This window comes from Carassius carassius, chromosome 50, assembly GCF_963082965.1.
Source record: "Carassius carassius chromosome 50, fCarCar2.1, whole genome shotgun sequence".
In the NCBI taxonomy this organism is placed as follows: domain Eukaryota; kingdom Metazoa; phylum Chordata; class Actinopteri; order Cypriniformes; family Cyprinidae; genus Carassius; species Carassius carassius.
In genome coordinates, this window is record NC_081804.1 from 5,938,902 (window position 1) to 5,959,525 (window position 20,624).

Consider the following 20,624-nt stretch of genomic DNA (forward strand, 5'->3'; position numbering starts at 1 on the left):
TTTCCATCTCAGAAGCTCAGATATGTAGCTTGCTCTCTCCTCATATTTCAAGGCATTGGATTTTGTCAAGCCGACAGGCCGTTGGCAATATTTATTGCCAGATTGTTGCAAAAGCCATTCATAATTGTTCTGCGTTTACCCCATGCGTATTGGGTAGAGGAATATGGATACTCTGCTGAATCAGCAGCCCTGTCGCTGCAAAATAAATACTCATGATCACAATGACAGGAATCTTTTTTTTTTTAATTATATATATATATATATATATATATATATATATATATATATATATATATATATATATATATATATATATACTGGGCGGCAGCCTCTCCACCATCCCACCAATGCTAAGTGCAGCTGGATGTGTGCCCGCGATACTTAGCTTTATGTGTCTTCAGAGGGAGATAGAATTGTGCACGCATGACACAACTGTAGAAATGAAATGGCTCATATACATTTTGTAATGTGTGATGTGTTTTCTGTTGTTTCTCAGGGCAGCCGCTGACGCTTTTGCTGCAATGCTATGCTCAAGTAAGTTCCTTTTGCTTTAACTTTTGCTTTAACTGCTGGGGCATCACAATAATGTTTCTGGAGACAAATTCTCCCAGTATGCTGAGCTTCACAGCCCTGTTCCAAAGGTTTTATATTTGTTTTTTTGTTTTTATTTTAAGGTTTGCTGTCTACTTTATATAGTGCATACATATTTTATATAATATATAGTATTTTTTTGCAATATTCTAGTCCCTTTAAACACACACACATAAAGGGTATACATTATTTATGTATGGATTGTATAAAATATATATTTTTAGTACTCTCTCCGTGTATGTATATGTTTGTGTTTGTGTGTGTATACACACACACACACACACACACACACACACACAATATCTGTTCAAAAGTATGGGATCAGAATGATTTTTAAAGAGTTTCTTATGCTCATCAAAGCTGCATTTATTTTATTAAAAATACAGGAAAATAATTATGATGTAAAATAATGTTTTTTTTCTATTTTAATATACATTCAAATCAGGGGCGAAAATCTCATCTAAATGTTGGGGGGGACAATAAACATAACATTTCTCACGAGCAAGTTTTGAAGGGGACACCAATAAAACAGGCAGGATTGTACTTAAGGATATGTGTACAGAGAGGAAAGCCTTACTATTGCATGGAGACCGTTCCATTATCCTTCTTCTCAAAGTTTCTTTCTGGTTCAATGAAAAAGCTGACTAAATTGACCAAAACATTCTGCAAAACATTTTATTTTTTTGCAATGTTTTTGAAGTTGTTTACAAAATCAAGCCACCAAAATACAATGGAATTTGAACTTAACTTCAACTTTTATTTATTTGTATAGCACATTTAATAGCAATGTTGTTGCTTCACAGTTATAATTAAAACATGCATATATAAAAACATTTGCCATGCCTAGCAAAATGAAGGCATACACACTCTTAGACATAGGCTACATCCTCACACAACTGTATAGTGAGATCGGTATAGACGTGCAAGAGAGGGGAGAAAACAAAAAAATAATTATTTATTACGTCAATGACTCCTCCTCATTGTGTTTCTCAAAATCAGTGCTGTTACTGCTGTAGATTAGTTTTCAACTTTTTTCGTTGGTGAAATAGAGCTAAAACAGGCAATATGGTGCCTAAAATGCACTTAATATTAACTTATTGTTTATTCAATTTTTATACAAATCTAAATCACATTTGTTATGCTAATATCTGGAGAACAACTGCACTCTTATTGTGATGTTATATTAGATTGACTATATTAAATGAAGTAAACCGACTAAATCATAGTGAACGCGGGAAAATCTAAATGCGCACCGCGCTAATCTAATCTAACGTACAAGACTGTGTGTATGTCGGTGGTGAGGTGAGATGAAAATGGGAGCAGGCAGTGGACCAAAGCAATTTGAGGCAAAGCAGGGAGAACTCGAGATGTTTAAAACTTTTTTTGTTGTTGTTGCTCCGTTTGCATTTGTATTGTTTTACTACTTACACAATTAGTTTAACTATATATCATTATATTATTTACAATACACATATTTCAATTATATTTTATGGGGGGACAACCCTCAGATAGGGGGGGTCCGGACCCCCCCGACCCCCCCGCGATTTCCGCCTATGATTCAAATCTAATTTATTCCTGTGATACAAAGCTGAATTTTCAGCATCATTCCTCCCGTCTTCAGTGTCACATGATCCTTCAGAAATAATTCTGATATGCTGATTTATTATCAGTGATGGAAACTATTGTGCTGCTTACATTATTTATTTATTTATTTATTTTTTACCTGTGATACTTTTTTTCAGGATTCTTTGATGAATAAAAAGTTAAAAGAAAGAGCAATATATATAAATATTTAATATAATATTTAATAAATATTTATTTAATATAAATATTTTCTGACAATATAGACTACCATTCAAAGGTTTGGGGTCGGTCTATGCGTTAAATTGATAAGAAGTGACAGCAAAGATTTATGTTTTTAGAAAAGATTTATATTTTGAATAAATGCTGTTCTTTTTAACTTGTTATTAATCAGCAATAACTGTTGCCATCATTGATAATTCTAATAATAAATCAGCATATCAGAATGACTTCTGAATGATCATGTGACACTTTATACTGTAGTAAGGGCTGATGGAAATTCAGCTTTGCATCACAGAAATAAATTAAATTTTAAGTATATTTAAATAGAAACCATTATTTTATATTGTAAAAACATTTTGAAAAATTACAGTTTTTTTCTGTATTTTTGATAAAATAAATGCAGCCTTGATGAGCATAAGAGACATTACAAATCTTACTGATCCCAAACTTTTGAACGGTAGTGTTTATATATACCGTGTGTGTGTGTGTGTGTGTGTGTGCGTTTTAGTCCACGCTACCTGCAGTTCACCTGTCGTCCTGCAGGGGTCAGTGTGACTCTGTGAGTCCCATCCTTCTCTCTCCGACTGAGAACACAGCCACTGCACCTGTTGATGCTCTGCAGTCAGGGAGCCTGTGAATAATGTTATGCTCTGTGGGGCTTTTAGGAGCCTGCTCTAAGAGAAACACGTCTGGTTAGTGATGCCACAATTAATTCTCCTCCGTCGGGCAAAGCTAAGTTGTCTGTGCCTTTTGTCTGCACACTTTTTATTTCTCCGGAGGATGTGGCGAGAGCTTGATAATCATCTAATGTGGCCATATTTCCTCCAGCAAACTTTGCAGAAGTATTTTCATGTTTTCTACACATCAGATCTGCGCTGCGGCATTTGTACCTGTGATTATAAGAATCTCCGGAGTCCACGATGACAGGGCATTTCCATATTCTGAGACAATCATATTCCACTGTATTCACAGACCCTGCTTTAAACTCCTAGAAACTCTCTGGCTACATTAGCAGCAGCAGCAAAGAATTCTTCAAGAAGTCCAAGCCTGACAGAAAACCATTGCAGATATTATGCAGATATGGGGAAGTCGTGGCCTAATGGTCAGAGAGTCGGACTCCCAATCGAAAGGTTGTGAGTTCGAGTCCCGGGCCGGCAGGAATTGTGGGTGGGGGGAGTGCATGTGCAGTTCTCTCACCACCCTCAATACCACGACTTAGGTGCCCTTGAGCAAGTCATCGAACCCCCAACTGCTCCCCGGGCGCCGCAGCATAAATGGCTGCCCACTGCTCCGGGTGTGTGCTCACAGTGTGTGTGTGTGTTCACTGCTCTGTGTGTGTGCATTTCGGATGGGTTAAATGCAGAGCACAAATTCTGAGTATGGGTTACCATACTTGGCTGAATGTCACTTCACTTCACTTCATTAATATTTCAGATTGCTGTACTTGTGCAAGTCATAGAACTGCAGAGATTTTAAGTTCATGACTCCCATACTGGAAATTCAGTAAGGATACAAGCTAAAGAAATAGATTCACAACACAAGCTTCAGAACTACCCATTTCCTTATTTCCTTTTGTTACTCCTTCACTGATTGTTTTGCATGCACGTGGAAGTAAATAACATTGACCTTCATATCGCAAAAACGGCCTCCATTAGATGCACTGAGTCCACAGTGCGATTGGCCCCTTTCCAACCCCTTCATCAGAAGCAAGGAGACTTTGGGCCGAGAGTCCAGTGAACTCCCTCGCATGGAGCCCCCCTGCCCCTTCTCTCAGCGTCTTCGGATGGAGAGATTTATGGAGGAACCAACTGAATACTGAGCTTGGAGGATTTCTTTTAAAACAAGGAGAGTGGAAATTCTTTTGACAGTTTCACAGGCGGGCTTTCAAACATTGATTTAATAATGTCACTTCAGTCCTGGAAAGAGATCAGCGGAAGACATGCAGTGAATCTGAAACAAATCCTCTGCTCAGATAGATGCAACCAAAATGAGCTAGAATTGAAATGGCTTTCAAATGTAGCACTTTCTATTTGGAGTAATACACAATTATTTGAATACTACATTATATTTTACTTTCTTGTTAGTTTTTATTTAACTTTTTTATTTTATATCTATATTTATTCAATGCTTATATCTTTGTTTACTGCGGGACTGTTGAATGCTTGAATCTGATTGGCTGATGAACGTTCTGAGGTGTGCAATTATTTTCAGGGAAACGCACGATGAACATAGTTCCAGGCAGCTCTCTTGACCGCATTACACTTCCATATCATTTCACATAGTTAACTGTAATAAGTGTCATGCGGTCAAGAGTTCATATATTTATTATTGTTTATTTTTTTCATATTTTATATTTATGTGTGAATGTCATTATAGATGTATTGTTTTTCTTAAAAAATAAAGGCCAAACTCCTTTTTCATAATGACAGCTACAACAAAGATGTATGATGCATGTTACATACTGTAGCGACGTTATTATACTAGCTACATTGTATGTGACCTCATAATTGCATCACGGGTAATCTAGTCATCAGTGTCCTAATATTTAGAAGAACAAGACCCTAGCTAGTGGCCATATTCTTGTTCATGATACACTAATTGCCAGCATGGAGAATAAGGGGTGCTGTGAGACATGACCGTGCTTACCTCAGGCACAGACCTGTCACTGGCCTAAAGAACGGAAATTAAGTCTTCGCCCATAGTGGCTCTTTCTCCGCCATCTTGTTTTTGATCTCATTTAACCTTTTGTGCCATTCTGAGAAATCTTTTGTGACTCTGACAGGCAGAGTCACATGCTTTTTTGTTCCCTCTCCATCATCCCAGTGTTATTGCATTCTGTTGATATGGCTCTTTAGTGCCCGAATGATGTATGTTCTTATTACATTTTATTAATAAACAGCACAACAGAGCATGACATGAGAAAGTGAGAGTAAAAGAGAGGTCAATTTGACTATGAATGATACATACAGATGCTTCCAATTAATATTAGCCTGTTTCTAACTTGCTAGCTAGCTAAAAAAAGCTTCTTTCTCCTCAAAAACAAATCTGGCGTGTATTCAAATGGACACTGTGTTCTTTGTTAAATGGATGTCAGCCTCTTAGACTTTAATTATTCAGGAGCCTTCTGGACAAAGGATTGGGATGGAATGATGATGAATGATATGCATCTTTTTTGGTACATTAAGACCCAGACAAATAATAACGCTATTGCGCATGAGCAAGGATTTTTTTTTAGACTCATATTCTGCCAGCAGTGGTATTAAACAAAAGTAGAGTCATTTCTTTAGCATTAACAGTACTGTTAGCATAGTGAAAAGTGTAGCACTAGATAAACATGCTCCTATATATTTACCATATTTAGCATAGTGTGTTCAGTTTGTTCAGGTGGTTTTATTCAACTGGCTCAAACAGAAATTATTCACTGATTCACAGAAGTCTCTGTTTGTCATATTGCTACTTTTTAGAGCAAAATATTTAGTTAGCTTTAGCTGTTAACAAGCTGTTGTTGTTATGATTAGCATTTAGCTTGGTAAGCTACAGTTGTCTGCTAAGCATATTCTGACAAAACATTTCAGGCTGTTGGTCACACTGTACATCTTTATTAATAGTTAGTTGTTTTAAATGTCAAGTCAGAAGTAAAAAAAAAAAGCATTTTCCATGAAGTAGGCCTAGTACAATAATACATGCCGCTAACATGTGTTCAAGTCCTTTTTTCATATCCCTGATAGCACACGTACGTACATCACAGAGATGTCTGCTACAGTTGTAGTAGCTTCTCAAACGCTGCCTGTTAACCATATTCTCTGATGAAACATCACATTTTTAAGGCTGTTGATTAAGCTGAACAGTAAGGATCAAATCAGCTGTTTTTCAGTAAACTTTGATCTGGCTTGAAACAATTCTTAAGGTGAGGTTTCATTAGCAAATTTTGAGCGAAATTTTTCAGCCTCACATAAAATTCCTAATCACATGTTTAGATTTCACCTGCGAACATTTGCAAATTAATGCTAAATGTGACCACATTTTTTTTTACTGCTTTAGGGTATAATCTTTATATTTCTGGGTAAAAACAAAAACCCTTTCCTCTATCATAAAAATACTGAATGTTCTCTTCATGTTCATCTACAGAGGTCAACTGTCGGACTGCCGTCGCAAAAGGCTACATTGCAGATCTTCTGAAGCTGTACGAAGACTGGCACAACAGTGACGTCAACCTTATGAGCATTCCTATCCTTAGAGCTCTACTTCATTGTCTGCAGCGTGCTGTCAACTCAGTTGTGGGCAGAGATGCCCTGGTCGCTGAAGGTGGCATTAGTCTTCTCTTCCAGACCACTCAGGTGATATTTCAGCCCACTATTTGGTCCCAAAGCTCTCATTACATCTCATATCATGGTATTTTTTTGTGCAATTGAATTTTTTTTTTACTACTTTCTTTAATTACATTGCTCTGTTCCCGATGCTTTAATCATTTAACTTTTGAATCGTACTGTGATTTTTACCGGACTTGCTAAGTATTGGCCCTAGACATTACCATGCTCTCCCTGCTAATGTGCTGTAAAGAAGCACATTTTTGCTTCTGATGCATATTTTGCCCAGATGAAATGTCACTTGGAGATCACATGTAGTGCCTTGAAGTATTTCTAACTTGCTGAATTTTGTCTGAAGAATTGCTTGACCATGAAAGGCCTTGAATCTCTGGTGGAACCGGCGATCCAGCTGATGAGGAAGTGCAATCCCAAAGTCCCTCTTCCACTGACCTCAGATAAGAGCGTCTTCAGCTGTCCTCTTCCTGGGAGGCCTGTCGATGACCGGGATGCTGATTTAGGACTTTACGGTAAGGTTTATGTTCCCTAGGTTTATAAGCCAGGTTCTTTATTACATTGCCAAACACCCAACAGTTACTATTATTCTCTTCTCACATTGTGTCCGTGAGGGACATTGAATCTGTCCCACTAGAGATATTTAGCCTTTACACATTGCCTCTGGCTATTAGTGCCTGACTAAGTCCTTATCGGCCAGGCCAAAATTGCAGTTGTTATCACATAGGCTCTGAGCATTTAATGGAAATTATTTCAATGTCAACGCATTATATTCAAATTTTCCTCTATTAGACTTTGATAGCAAGAATAGTGTAATGTAGAGTATGTGAGTTGGGAAAGTTCAAAGTGTTTATATCCAGACCACTCACTGATCCCTCCAAGCATCAAATTGTTTTCTAATAAATTAAATTCTAATATCATTATCTAAAGATTTAATTTAAAACAAATTTAAATTGTTGACACTTTGCAGCTACTGAGTCTTTTTTTCCTTCTATATAACAGTTCCTTTTGGAAAATAAGTCATAACTGACTATAAGTAGCATTGGTTCAAAACTGCATTGTTGAGAGAAAAACCACATATAAGTTGCATCAGTGTATAAGTCACGTTACTACATGGAATGTAAAATACTGGTAAATAAAACAAAATGTTTACAAACATTTTAAACGCTATAAAAAAATTTTAGTTCAACAAATCCTCAACAAATTCAACAAATCAATACAAATAAACTTGGGCTCACATAACTCTCTATAATTCTATATAAAATAGAATATATTATATATATAAGATTTAATATAAAACAGATACAAATTTAAAAAACAATTATGTGTATATATACAGTACAGACCAAAAGTTTGGAAACATTACTATTCTTAATTTCTTAATGGTTTTGAAAGAAGTTTCTTCTGCTCGTCAAGCCTGCATTTTTTTGATCAAAAATACAGATTTTTTTTTTTATATTGTGATATATTATTACAATTTAAAATAATTGTTTTTAAATTTATTATACTTTAAATTATCATTTATTTCTGTGATGCAAAGCTGCATTTTTAGGATCATTATCACATGATCCTTTAGAAATCATTCTAATATGATGATTCATTATCAAAGTTGGAAACAGTTCTGCTGCTTAATATTTTTTCAGAACATGTGATCCTTTGATGAATAAAAAGAAAAAAAAAGAAAAAAAAAAGAAGCTATGTTTTTAAAATATAAATATTTTATAATAAAAATATACACTACTTGTCAGTAATTTGGGGTCAGTAATTTTTTTTCTTTCTTTTTTTTTTTTAAATAAAATCAATACTTTTATTCAGCAAGGATGTGTTAAATTGATAAAAAGTGATAGTAAAGAAAATATATTATTAGAATATATATTATTAGAATTTTTTTTTATTGAATAAATGCAGTTCTTCTGAACCTTTTATTCATTAAATATATTAGACAGCAGAACTGTTTCCAACACTCATAATAAATCAGAATATTAGAATGATTTCTAAATGATCATATGATAGACTGGATGTTACATGTGACACTGAAGGCTGGAGTAATGATGCTGGAAATTCAGCTTTGCATCACAGGAATAAATTATTTTTTTAAAGTATATTCAAATACAAAACTATTATTTTAAGTTGTAATAATATTTCACAATATTACTGTTTTTTCTGTATTTTTGATCAAATAAATGCAGGCTTGATGAGCAGAAGAAACTTATTTCAAAAACATTAAAAATATATGTATATATATGTATATATATATTTATGTGTGTGTGTGTGTGTATATACATTGTTTTTTATTCATAATTCTCTATTTTATTTTATATTATATTCTTTCTCCCTCACTCTCACTCTCTCTTTCTCTCTCTCTCTCTATCTCTCTCTCTCTCTCTCTCTCTCTCTATATATATATAAATAAAATATAATTTAATATATAATAGAATGATGTAATTTTATTGCTGAAATTTTGCACATTGCTTATTTCAGTTCATAGCCATACAAGCTCCCTGAACCAGTGAAAGCTGTGATTGTTCAGACCTGTGCTGTGAAGCAAATGTCAATACCGGTCCTTGTGAATGCAGGCAGTGTGAAAAATCAGTTGTTCTAAAACCAGATTTAGAGGCCATTTTGATTTGGCTGCATTTTTCTGTCTTATGCTGTATAGCAGTATTGTCCATATATTAACTACCGTGCAACCCTCTTTAAGCAGGCAGGTTTCTTTTTTGATTAGGTCATCATATGCAGATGTTCTCTTTGAACAAGGTGTGCGGCAGTAAACACTAGCAAAGGAAAACAAAAAACGGAAGACATGCTTGGTCAGAGAGCAGCAGATTGCTCTTGGCTGACCCACAATACAATACAATACTCACTTGTTTGCAAGGAGCTCTGAGGTGGTTGCCCAGGCAACCCTGCCCAATGACACCGTGGGTGCTGGACTCAATACCGCACAGTGAAGTGTGTTAGCGTGCACGTCTGTATGTACTTACCACACATCACCACCTCGTGTGCTTCACTAATACTCCTTTCTTCCCAAACCGATGCACAAGAGTCTAGATTATTATTGTTGATCTACGCACACCTTTCATGCAATAACTTATAGATCCAGACACCACGCGGGAGTTTTCCTGCTGGGTCGTTCTCACTAATGAGTTTCCCGTTGCTTTTATCTCGAGCAAGGAAGCTAGAGAGCTGGGAAGGCCGATATCAGACTGAACAAAATGATTATCCGTTATCGTAATGAATAGCGCGGTTGACTTCTTATACCCGGTGGGATGATGCATGTTGCCAGCACTATCTAGCTCTGCGACCCACCATGTTTACTAATCGAGGAGTTTTTGCAGGCTTTTAGCACTGCTATCATGCTAACAGCTAACGTTAGCATGCTTTCTGATGTCAGGGACTTCTAAACTGAAAGCTGCGCGTGGCACGAGTGACCCATAATGCTAAGCCTAGTTGCTGTTCAGTCTGGTCAGGCAGATAAGATGATGTTAATCTTCAAGACGTCCAGATTTGAGTGGATAGCTCTATCTTCAAGATTTGAGTGGACTAACTCTAGCACTACCTTGTCCACTTGCACTTTTAAGTTGTGAAAATCACAGGAAAACACCCTCAGGTGATGTACGTAAGAAATGATGGCAGCGGTTTAGTATCATCTTTCTGTTACATGTACAACTGTTTTCAAACCCTGTTTAAAAAATAGCCAGCCTTAGGTGGTTTGCTGGTCTTAGCTGGTCACTGGCTTTTAATTTTGATGGTTTTAAAGGGTTTGGGGGCGTTTCGAGACCAGGTGAACCAACTTAGACTAGCAAAAGCTAAGCAAAGCTAACTATTTTAACATGAAACCGGTTGTTCTAACAGAATCTTGTAACCCCTAAACGTGGTTTTGACATGTTAGCAATGCTGCCGTCAACATTATTAGCGCTCATAAACTGGGATGTATTACTTCACAACCTCACATTAAAATATATGACTTGTCATAATTTATCGCATGGTTAATTCACGCCAGATCAAATACCTTGAACGTCATTATTTAAAACATTTTTTATATAAGCACTCATTTGGTTTAGCAGAGAAGGTTGTAAAGTTATAGTGATTTTAGTGTTATGTTTTGATCTGCAGTCATCATATCCGATGAAAGCCTGTGAAGTTTATTTCAGTTCAGTTATTTCAGTGAATATTAATTTATTTTATATGGAAATGAATGAGTGAATGATGTCTGGCCTCTCTGGTACAGCAAACACACTCCAGAGTATGTCTGGCAGATGTCTGCTTTTATGTGAAGCTATCAGAGGCAGAAAAAGCTAATGTTTGAGCTCTCCGGGCAGGTCCTGTTTGATCCTACAGATGAACTGCCATATTTTGCTCATCTTGACATTTACGTCTTAGTCTTGCATGTTGTTTATCTTTCTTTCTTTCTTCCTTATTGAAAGATGGCTGTTTAGAAGATGACAGTGACGAAGACGAGAAGAACGAGGAGCCAGACAACAGGGACTACGTGAGTGTTTTGAGATTTGCTCTGGAGGAAGACGTGAGTGGTGCCTTCAACACATGCATGCACAGATCGTGCTCTGTATGATCCTGCGTCGTAATGTTGACAGAGCAAACGATGTGTGCATAAATTCCACTGATTCATTCTCCCTCCTAAAATGTGATTGAAGAGCAGGTTCTGCGTGTGACAGGAGCCTGACACGAGTGACTTCCTGTTCTCACATGACTTCACTAATAGGGCCCCTGATTCAGCCATAAATCAATGATTTGGACGCCAAACCAAAGTGCTTCCTTCCTCTTCTGCAGTACATGTACTCTTCAAATACTGCTAATGCTTTTCTTTATTTCCATGTCTGTGCCCCATCGTCTTGCCATGATGTGGTGCTTAATGACTACTCCGTAGTGTAAATGCGTGAATTTACTGTGAGATATTACTCATTTTGGTTAGGTATGGCCCTAATATGCCCATATACCTCATACCACATTACACTTTTATTAAAAATATATTGTATTGGACAGTCACTGAAGGTCTTTGCTCTGTGAGATGCCCTCAAATCCGGGAAATAATATTTTGGCTGTGTGGTTAATAACACATTTTTCTGTGGTGTGTCAAACTCAAAACACACATTTAATATTACTTTACACAGACTTTGAGTATTGCAATAAGAACAGCTAAACATCAGTTCATAAATAAAATACATAACTGTTTAAATTGTTACTGCATTGGGTTATTATTTTGGAATAAATGTTTATACTTAGTTTTTAATAAATATAATAACCTATAAATTACATTGTTAATGTATGAATACAAAATTGATTATCATTCTGGTTGTCTATGTAAAAAAAAAAAAAAACACCTGAAAACATTATAATCCATAATTATTCTTTTTAATTTTTATTATTATTATTTTATTTTAATTAACTGAAGTAAGCAGGCTCAGAGCATGTCTACAGTCTTTACCCATTTATGTTGGTTGAGTGAAATAATAAATTAACTTTTAAGCGGCTTTAAATATATATACTGTATATTTATTTAATAAAATGTCATTATGAACATATTTATAAAACAACTAGGCTTAAATGGACATATGCAATTTAAAAGTAATTTAATTCATTAAATGTTGTTGTTGTTTTTTCAAAACAGAAGTGTATTCTTTGATTTAATACCCACTTTATTGGATAGTTATTCAGATATCTATAAAAAACATTATTTAAAAAAAATAAATGTTTTGGTGGGCTTAATAGGGTCACTACCTGATTTCTGCTTTCCTAGTAGCACAGAAGAGAACTGTAAAACTCGTTTTGTATGTATGTGTGAGTGTGACACCACAGCTGGAGGGGTGACCGCTTACATGTGCCTCACCTGGCAAATAAGGTGTGTAATTACTGTTTTTCTGCTGCTTGACCCACTTGCCATAGAGAAAGACAGAGTAAAGGTCAGAGGTCAGAGCCTGCTGCTGGAGCTTGTCACATGACCTCTGGTCCTCACATGCAGTGACAGGGGAAGATAGATTTGTTTCAGTCTGCAGTCATGCTTATGAGTGGACTCTGTGTTTCTCCATGGCAGGAGGATGACCTGGAAACAGATGTGAACAAGCTGCGTCCTCGACCAGAGCCCGACCGGCCCCTAGAGCAGCTGGGTCAATATGTGCGTCTCTGCCCTGAACTGCACCATGACTTCCAGGTGAACATCTTTGCCTTCTGCGGCAGTAAACATGAAGCATTGCACCTCCATACCTACATCAGCAGGGCTTACAGATTTCTAGTTAAGCTCTACTGACAGCATTTTTGACAAATTTCTCTAGTCTTCTAAAAAAAAATATGGAGGTTACAGTGAGGCACTTACAACAGAAGTACAAGGGGACAATTTTGAAGGATTTAAAAACTAAGATGTGAAGCTTTTAATTTACAAAAGCACTTACATTCATTTTCTGTCAAAACTTTTTTAGGGTTTATGCAATTATTTTATGGCGATTTGATATAACTTTACATTAAAAAAGCTTAAAAAGTGATTTTATCACACTTAAATCAAATGTATATTGATTCCTTTATTTTATGACTTGTGGCTGTACTATTGAAATGGTGCATATTTTCATGTTCTGTTGACTTTCATTTCATTTTATTCTGTTTTCTTTTTTATTTGTGTATGCATTTATTTATTTTTAAAGAAAATGAAAGACAAGTGGAAATTAATAATTGTGGTGATCAACATTATTGTCCAATCTTTTGAAACTTTACAGACAACATTATAACAGAAATAACTTAGAAAGTGATTTTATCACACTTAAATCAGATGAATATTGATGCATTTTTTATTTTATTGTAATTTTCTTTTTACTGCAGCTTGTGGCTGTATTAGTGAAATCTATTTTTTTCACTTCCATTATAAGTGCCTCACTGGGACCCTAAATATATATACTGTATATACACTACTGGTCAAAAGCTTGGGATTAGAAAGATTTTTTAATGTTTTTTAAAGTCTCTTATGCTCATCAAGGCTACACTTATTTGATCAAAAATACAGAAACAAATAAATATTGTGAAATATTATTATGAAATAAATATACATTCAAATCTAATTTGTTCCTGTGAAGAAAAGCTGTCATTAAATTCTTTCTTTTTTTTTTATAAATTAAAACTTTTTATTCAGCAAGGATGTGTTCATATGTTTAGAAGTGATAGCAAAGATTTTGATATTGTTATAAAATATTTATATTTTGAATAAATGCTGTTTTTATACTAATTTATTCATCAAATAATCTTGAAAAAAAAAAAAAAATTTTGACAGCACAAATGTCTCCAACATTGATAATTCTAATAATAAATTAGCATATTAGAATGACTTCTGAATGATCATGTGACACTTCATACTGTAGTAAGGGCTGATGGAAATTCAGCTTTGCGTCAAATAAATAAATTGTTTAAATATATATTCAAATAGAAACCATTATCTTATATCTTAATAACATTTTGCAAGATTACTGTTTTTAGTTGTTGTTTTTTTTTTGATCAAATAAATGCAGCCTTGGTAAGCATAAGAGACTTCTTTAGGCTAGAATGCAGTTTAGACTTTAAATATACGGTATGTTAATAAAGAAAACGTTGTTTTTCTTTGGAACAATATGGCTGATAATTCATGCACAGTAAGGCCAGGAACGTGCATTGAGAATGTAAATGCGTGAATTTTGATTTCATGTTGAAATAAATCCACTCTCGAGAAATATTTCAAAGAGGGTTTTCAAGCATCTCTTGGGTTTAGTTGTTGCAGCCTAGCGTGAAAGTAGGAGTAGTACTGCTCTTAATTGCAGACAGCCAGGATAAAGTTTATATGAAGTGTCTCTAAGTGCTCTTGGGGTGAATATGGACCTTGTGTGGAAGCAGTAAGAGATTTTGATGGGAGCAGGATGTGCTATAATACCTACTGCAACGGCACCACCATGCAGCTTAAGAGCACAACTGGGACATGGTTTGTACTGAAAACTACCTCATTGCACTCTAAAAAAATCAGACACTTGTGCTTTGGCTCCTTACAATGGCGGCATGTTTGCCTCACTCTTCATCTTAATAGAGTGATTTTGTTCCTGTTTTTGCTGACCTGAAGAAATCTGGTGAAAAATGAGGAACATTTTGTTGGCAGAATGTCCACAGGGAATGATTCATCTCATCTCTCAGAGATCACAATAATTATGCAATGACTTTTTCACTCATTAGTCAAAGACAAATATGTGTGTATGTTCACATCTAACTTGTTTTCACTAAAAAACATAAAAAAAAATAAAATAAAATAAAAATTTAAAATATACAGCTTTGGCTCCAGAAACCACTGAATATGTGTTTCTAATTAAAATTTTTCTCATGTATTATTATTATTATTATTTTTATTAGTTGATGAACTAATATGTAATATTAGTGAATATTTAAACTTCAATCTGTGAATTTGAATTCTCATATATGCGTAAGTTAAATATTATATATTTTAAACATTATTATTATTATTCATTGCTATTTAAGTAATTATAGATTTAAATTAAATTATGTAAACAAATTATAGTGATCTGGGGATAGTGATGAATCTTAAATATTTCTTTAAATATATCGAAAATGTTTATTTTCAGATCTTACCTTTTAATTTTGAATTCTATTTTCAGTCTGGACATTTTGGCCATTCGGACCTTTGTATTGAATTAGAATTATTCATCAATGCATGAAGGATCATAAAACAATATGTACAATAACCATTTTTCAAAATGTCTGGAGATTTTCTTCTGCTGTTAACCCTGCTGCGGGTCAGCCAACCGTAGAGCCATTGACAGAAATGAGTGATGACATTTCAAGTTCCAGAATATGTTCAGTGTGACTCTTCATTTTAAATATGTCACCACCCTTCCCATCATGAGTGACTGCTATGGTCTTGATTGACGGCTCCTCTCGCTCCTCTCACAGCACAATAACGCGCCTGCGGCTGTCTTGCAGAAATCCCTGCGTGGCTGCTTTTAGCATGCGGATGAGTTCAAACTAATAGAAATGTCAACACACCTCCGGTTCATCGACGTTCCACTCCTTCCTTATTCAAATGTCGCCACATTTTAATTCAAATCATATAACATGATGTACTACTGCTGGTGGAAAGCGGCTTTTCCTTGGTTCATTTCCTGCCGCACATATTGATTTGTAATTCAGGTCTCCAAAGGAAATGACAAGCTACTAATTCACTTTTTTGTTTCAATTGAATATTTTTTAAATCAATTCAGTCTGCAAATTCTAGACAGCTATGTAGTTCTTAGAAACACATGCTTCTTCCTCATAATGACAAGTTATTATAGGAATAATTCACCCAAAATTGATATGTCATTATTTACTCATCTGCACATTATTTGTCCCATTTATATGCGCAATTTTATTTGTTTACTACTACAGCTGCATTAAAGAGATTAAATATAATTTTAAATTATGGTAAAAACAACAACAACAACACAAAAACATCAAAGCTGTTTAAATCTGGGTTTTTAGACATTTATTTTAGTAGTGTATGAATTTTACACTTGTTTTTAACTGCAAATTTTACATTTCAATTTGTGAATTTGATTTCTCATTTGTTAGAAGTTAAGTTATATATAACTTTAAATTACACTACATTATATAATGTATACACATTTTAATATTATAAAATATATTATATAAAAAAAATATATATGTGTAGTTGTGTGTGTGTGTGTGATTACAAGACCTAGTATAAAAAAAAATGAACAAATAATAATTCAAAACATGTCTTTGATAATAATGTGCACCGATTTGATTGTTCATTATGCATTATATCATTCTTTTGATTTCAGCTCGTTATGTTATGTTATGTTATGTTATGTTATGCTGTGATTGATCTGAATGCTTATTATGCAATTTTTCATTTTCTTTTGGTTTCTGCTCAGCATGGAAGCAAACCGTCCCCACTCCCCTATGTGTCTTTGATGTATTTCTCCCATTATCATTAAATGCCATTGTGATCTGGAGATGCTGTGACTGGATTGGACGCAGGGGTTGTAATTACATCGCTGCATTATGCATGCTGTGCAAAATACCAAGATGAAAAGAATTTACAGCAGGACATTCATGCCAATCAGTTCCCCGCTATTAATCTTGCATGACGATGATGCTGCACCTGTAATCTTCGGCCCAAAACAAAGTCCCAGATTAAATGGGTTCAATTCATATAGTCACGCTAGGACTCTGTAGAAGAGAACACTGGTAAAACTGCAGAGCTGTCGAAAAATATTACAGGCTAGATAAAGGGTTAAGACGTGAAACATAAGCCTGAGAGAGCGAGATTGGCACAGAGCTTGCGCTCTCAAAGGGAGGGGAACAGAAAGGTCTCTTCCCCTGAGGACTCGCCTCGGGGAAAAAAATGTTTCTCTTTGATCTGCAACTGATACTGTACAGGACAGCCAGGAGTTGAAAATTAGATGTGCATTTCATTCAGCATGACACCAGCATACCTAGTTCCTCTGACTAACCTCAAGACTCGACATGAGTGAGTCTAATTGTTTTGTTCCTCCACAGTTCCTTAGTCAAGTCCTCACAAGCATTACTGTGCAGTGTTAAATACGGTTTACTGTATTTGCAGTACAATGGATCGTACAGTTTCAATATTTAGTTTAGATTCGAATGTATTTATATGTTATTTATTTTGTCTAATGCATTGGACAAATAGCAAAAGTCTGTTTTGTGTTTGTGTGTGTATGATCAATATCGCTCGTAGCAGCATGATATGGCTGTATTTCAGCACAGCTGTAATCCGGCTGTAGGTAATCATAGCGTGCTAATATCTTGCAACGGTCCACCATCTTGCAATGGTCAACTTGACGTCATTCACCATAATAATCAATGTATATTTGGAGATGCCACAATCCTGCACAACCGAAGTTTGTAAAAAAAATAAATAAATGCTTGCATTTGGGATAACCTTTCACAGGTGAGAATGTGTGAATGCTAATTATTATATTGTATTATATGCAATAGCTTCAGTGTAACTACTTTTTGATAGCTTTTTATGAGAGTAGCTTAATTGAAGTTTAAAAGGTTAGTTCACCCAGATAGCAAAATTATGTAATTAATAAACTTACCCTCATGTTGTTCCAAACCCGTAAGACCTCCGTTTATCTTTGGAACACAGTTTAAGATATTTTAGATTTAGTCCGAGAGCTCTCAGTCACTCCATTGAAGCTGTGTGTACGGTATACTGTCCATGTCCAGAAAGGTAAGAAATACATCATCAAACTAGTCCATGTGACATCAGATGGTCAGTTAGAATTTTTTGAAGCCTCGAAAATACTTTTTGGTCCAAAAATAGCAAAAACAACGACTTTATTCAGCATTGTCTTCTCTTCCGTGTCTGTTGTGAGAGAGTTCAAAACAAAGCACTCTGGATATCTGGTTCGCAAACGAATCATTCAGTTCACCAAATCGAACTGAATCGTTTTAAACGGTTCGCATCTCTAAAACAGATTAATCCACAAATGACTTAAGCTGTTCACTTTTTTAATGTGCCTGACACTCCCTCTTGGAGGGACTGAGAGCTCTCGGACTAAATCTAAAATATCTTAAATTGTGTTCCAAAGATAAACAGAGGTCTTACGGGTTTGGAACAACATGAGGGTAAGTTATTAATTACATAATTTTGCTATCTGGGTGAACTAACCCTCTAAGTACACTTTCAAGAATTGTTCACAATGTATGTGGCAACTCAAATTCTGTGCATTTTCAAACTAATTAGCCAGTAATATCTATTTTGAAATGAGCTTGCGGAAAACTTGCCCAAATGTGTCACAATTGCACTAATTTTCTGTTATTTTACATGCTGATTTCAAAAACGTCAGGCATGAATAGCTTTTGGTTGGTGGATTGTGTAATTGAATTGACCTCAAACAGATTCGTTCGTTCCCTTTTTGAATTGAATCTCTGCTTTTTCCCTCTCACCCACATGTAGGAACAACCGAGCACACATTCCCAGAGTCCCACTCCCAAAGCTTATCAAAAGGGCCGTTGTACTTGTCTGTATCAAGTTCACGATTAAAATAAGTCTTTGAAAAAAAAAAACCCATCTTGGTGCTACATTGTTTTAGTGTTATTTGTGGTTTCGAAAAACGAATATGACAAAGCAAGCCTCCTGAGATGCAATATACAGCCTCAAACCCGAGACGTTTTTATACAGCAAAGGTTCATTTATACAAATGCATCCCCTGCTGTTGGCATTCATGTAAGTTGTTGCATCTTTGTGCTTACACATATTTTTAGAACTGTGAGGAGGGGGAAAAATTGAAATTTAAATGCAACGAGATAGCAGATCGTGGGGCAGCGAAGTTTTGTATCTAACGAATTCACTTTGATGGTATACCGTTTATGTGCATTGCGGTAAAGATCAGAGCCAACTCAGGACGGCGTTCAGAAACTAAGATCTTCCATAGGGAGGTGTGCGCAGATGATGGAGGCTTTCATCGGCACGATGTGTGCAAATTTTTCCCCCAGTCAGCACATCGTGTCTATCATGTTTCTTGGACATTCTCACATTCACCTTAGGGAAGAGCCTGGGAATTTGGCCAATTTAGGCATTTTTTCCCACTAAATTTATGGAAATGTACAAGGCGTGGGCTTAAATTGTTATTTTGTTGCTCTGAAAGCAGCCAGGGCCATTGGCTATTTTGATACAGTTCATTTTATGCCTGTCAAAGACTGTAATTAGACGACCCTATTTGCTGTCAGTATCACCCTTTTGAAGTCAATAGAAAGCTGGAAGTGATGTGCACCACTTAGGGCTGCATCCTCAAAACAAGTCCTTATCCTTTTTTGGCTTTACTCTGTCAATAGTCTCTAAGAAAATGCTTTCATTTCCTTCACGGTTTATTTTGGGTTGTTATTCTGCGGTACCGCATTGAGTGGTTGATGGTGCCAGGGGGAAAACAGGATATCTTGTGGGTGATGTTTACTGTAATCTCTTTGTCTCCTTTTTTGCAGTTTTTCTCCTACACCTTTGATTTGAGAGTTGCTGATGTGGCCGAAAATATAAAGAGCTGACATCTATGGATGTTCTTGAATATTTTCCCCCCTGAAAATTTAACATTAGCTTTGCAGCTTCTCTCTTACAGTTAGACAATCATGTCTTCTAGGATTTGGACTCCAGCTCTGAGGTTGATGAAAGCTCAGATGATGACAGCACTCAGGAGGGAGACTTGAATGACAAGATGCCGAGTGAGGAGAGAGGCTCTGATCTGCCCTTTGACAGAGATGAAAATCACCTACGGACGAGTGAATTCCATAAGCATTACCTCAACTGCTCCAGGAAAGGCCAAGAAGGCCACTCTAGTATGGTGGATAGGCTTCTGGAGAAGTACGGGATTGTCACTCCCAACCACGATCCACGTCTCTACACTGCCACTGCAGCCAATACAAAGTCTATAGCTGGATACTCCATCCTAGCCTTCCCTGACTTCTGGGGACACCTGCCCCCACAAGAGCAAGAGCCCATGGCTAAAAGACCACCACATGTGCAGAGGTGAGTAATCATGGCTTTTATTGTAATTTTGTGCCGCACAAGGAATAGGGTGGATGCATTGTCTAACATAGAGGTTGTAACAACTGGTTCTTCACTCAAGTGGAAACCCGACAAAATTGCTTTCCTTACAAAAGGAACAAAATACATGCACTCAGCCAAAAATATGAAAAAATGAACATTGCATTGGTTAAATCTCAATAGTGTTTTCAAAATAAATGTGGAAAATAATCAAAGGATTAATTTCAAGAATTAAAATGAGAATGTTTCAAAATGAGAATCAATGTTTAAAAAATACAACATTAAATTAGAAAATATTTTGCATTAAAGTAAAAATTACGAGAATACATGTGAACATTTAAATGTAATGTAGAAGAAGAAATTAAAAA

The 20,624-nt window shown here is 35.7% G+C and overlaps 1 protein-coding gene across 3 annotated transcripts in view; it reads left to right on the top strand.

Moving 5' to 3' along the window:
- LOC132133610 (cytosolic carboxypeptidase 1-like) overlaps positions 1-20,624 on the top strand; it is a 131,705-nt gene that overhangs the window by 37,336 nt on the left and 73,745 nt on the right. For all 3 annotated transcript variants that reach the window (XM_059546490.1, XM_059546491.1, XM_059546492.1), the window contains 6 exons: positions 497-534; positions 6,523-6,731; positions 7,060-7,228; positions 11,138-11,202; positions 12,763-12,879; positions 19,853-20,238. In XM_059546490.1, coding sequence (XP_059402473.1) covers positions 497-534; positions 6,523-6,731; positions 7,060-7,228; positions 11,138-11,202; positions 12,763-12,879; positions 19,853-20,238 — 984 coding nt within the window. The remainder of the gene's footprint in view (positions 1-496; positions 535-6,522; positions 6,732-7,059; positions 7,229-11,137; positions 11,203-12,762; positions 12,880-19,852; positions 20,239-20,624) is intronic.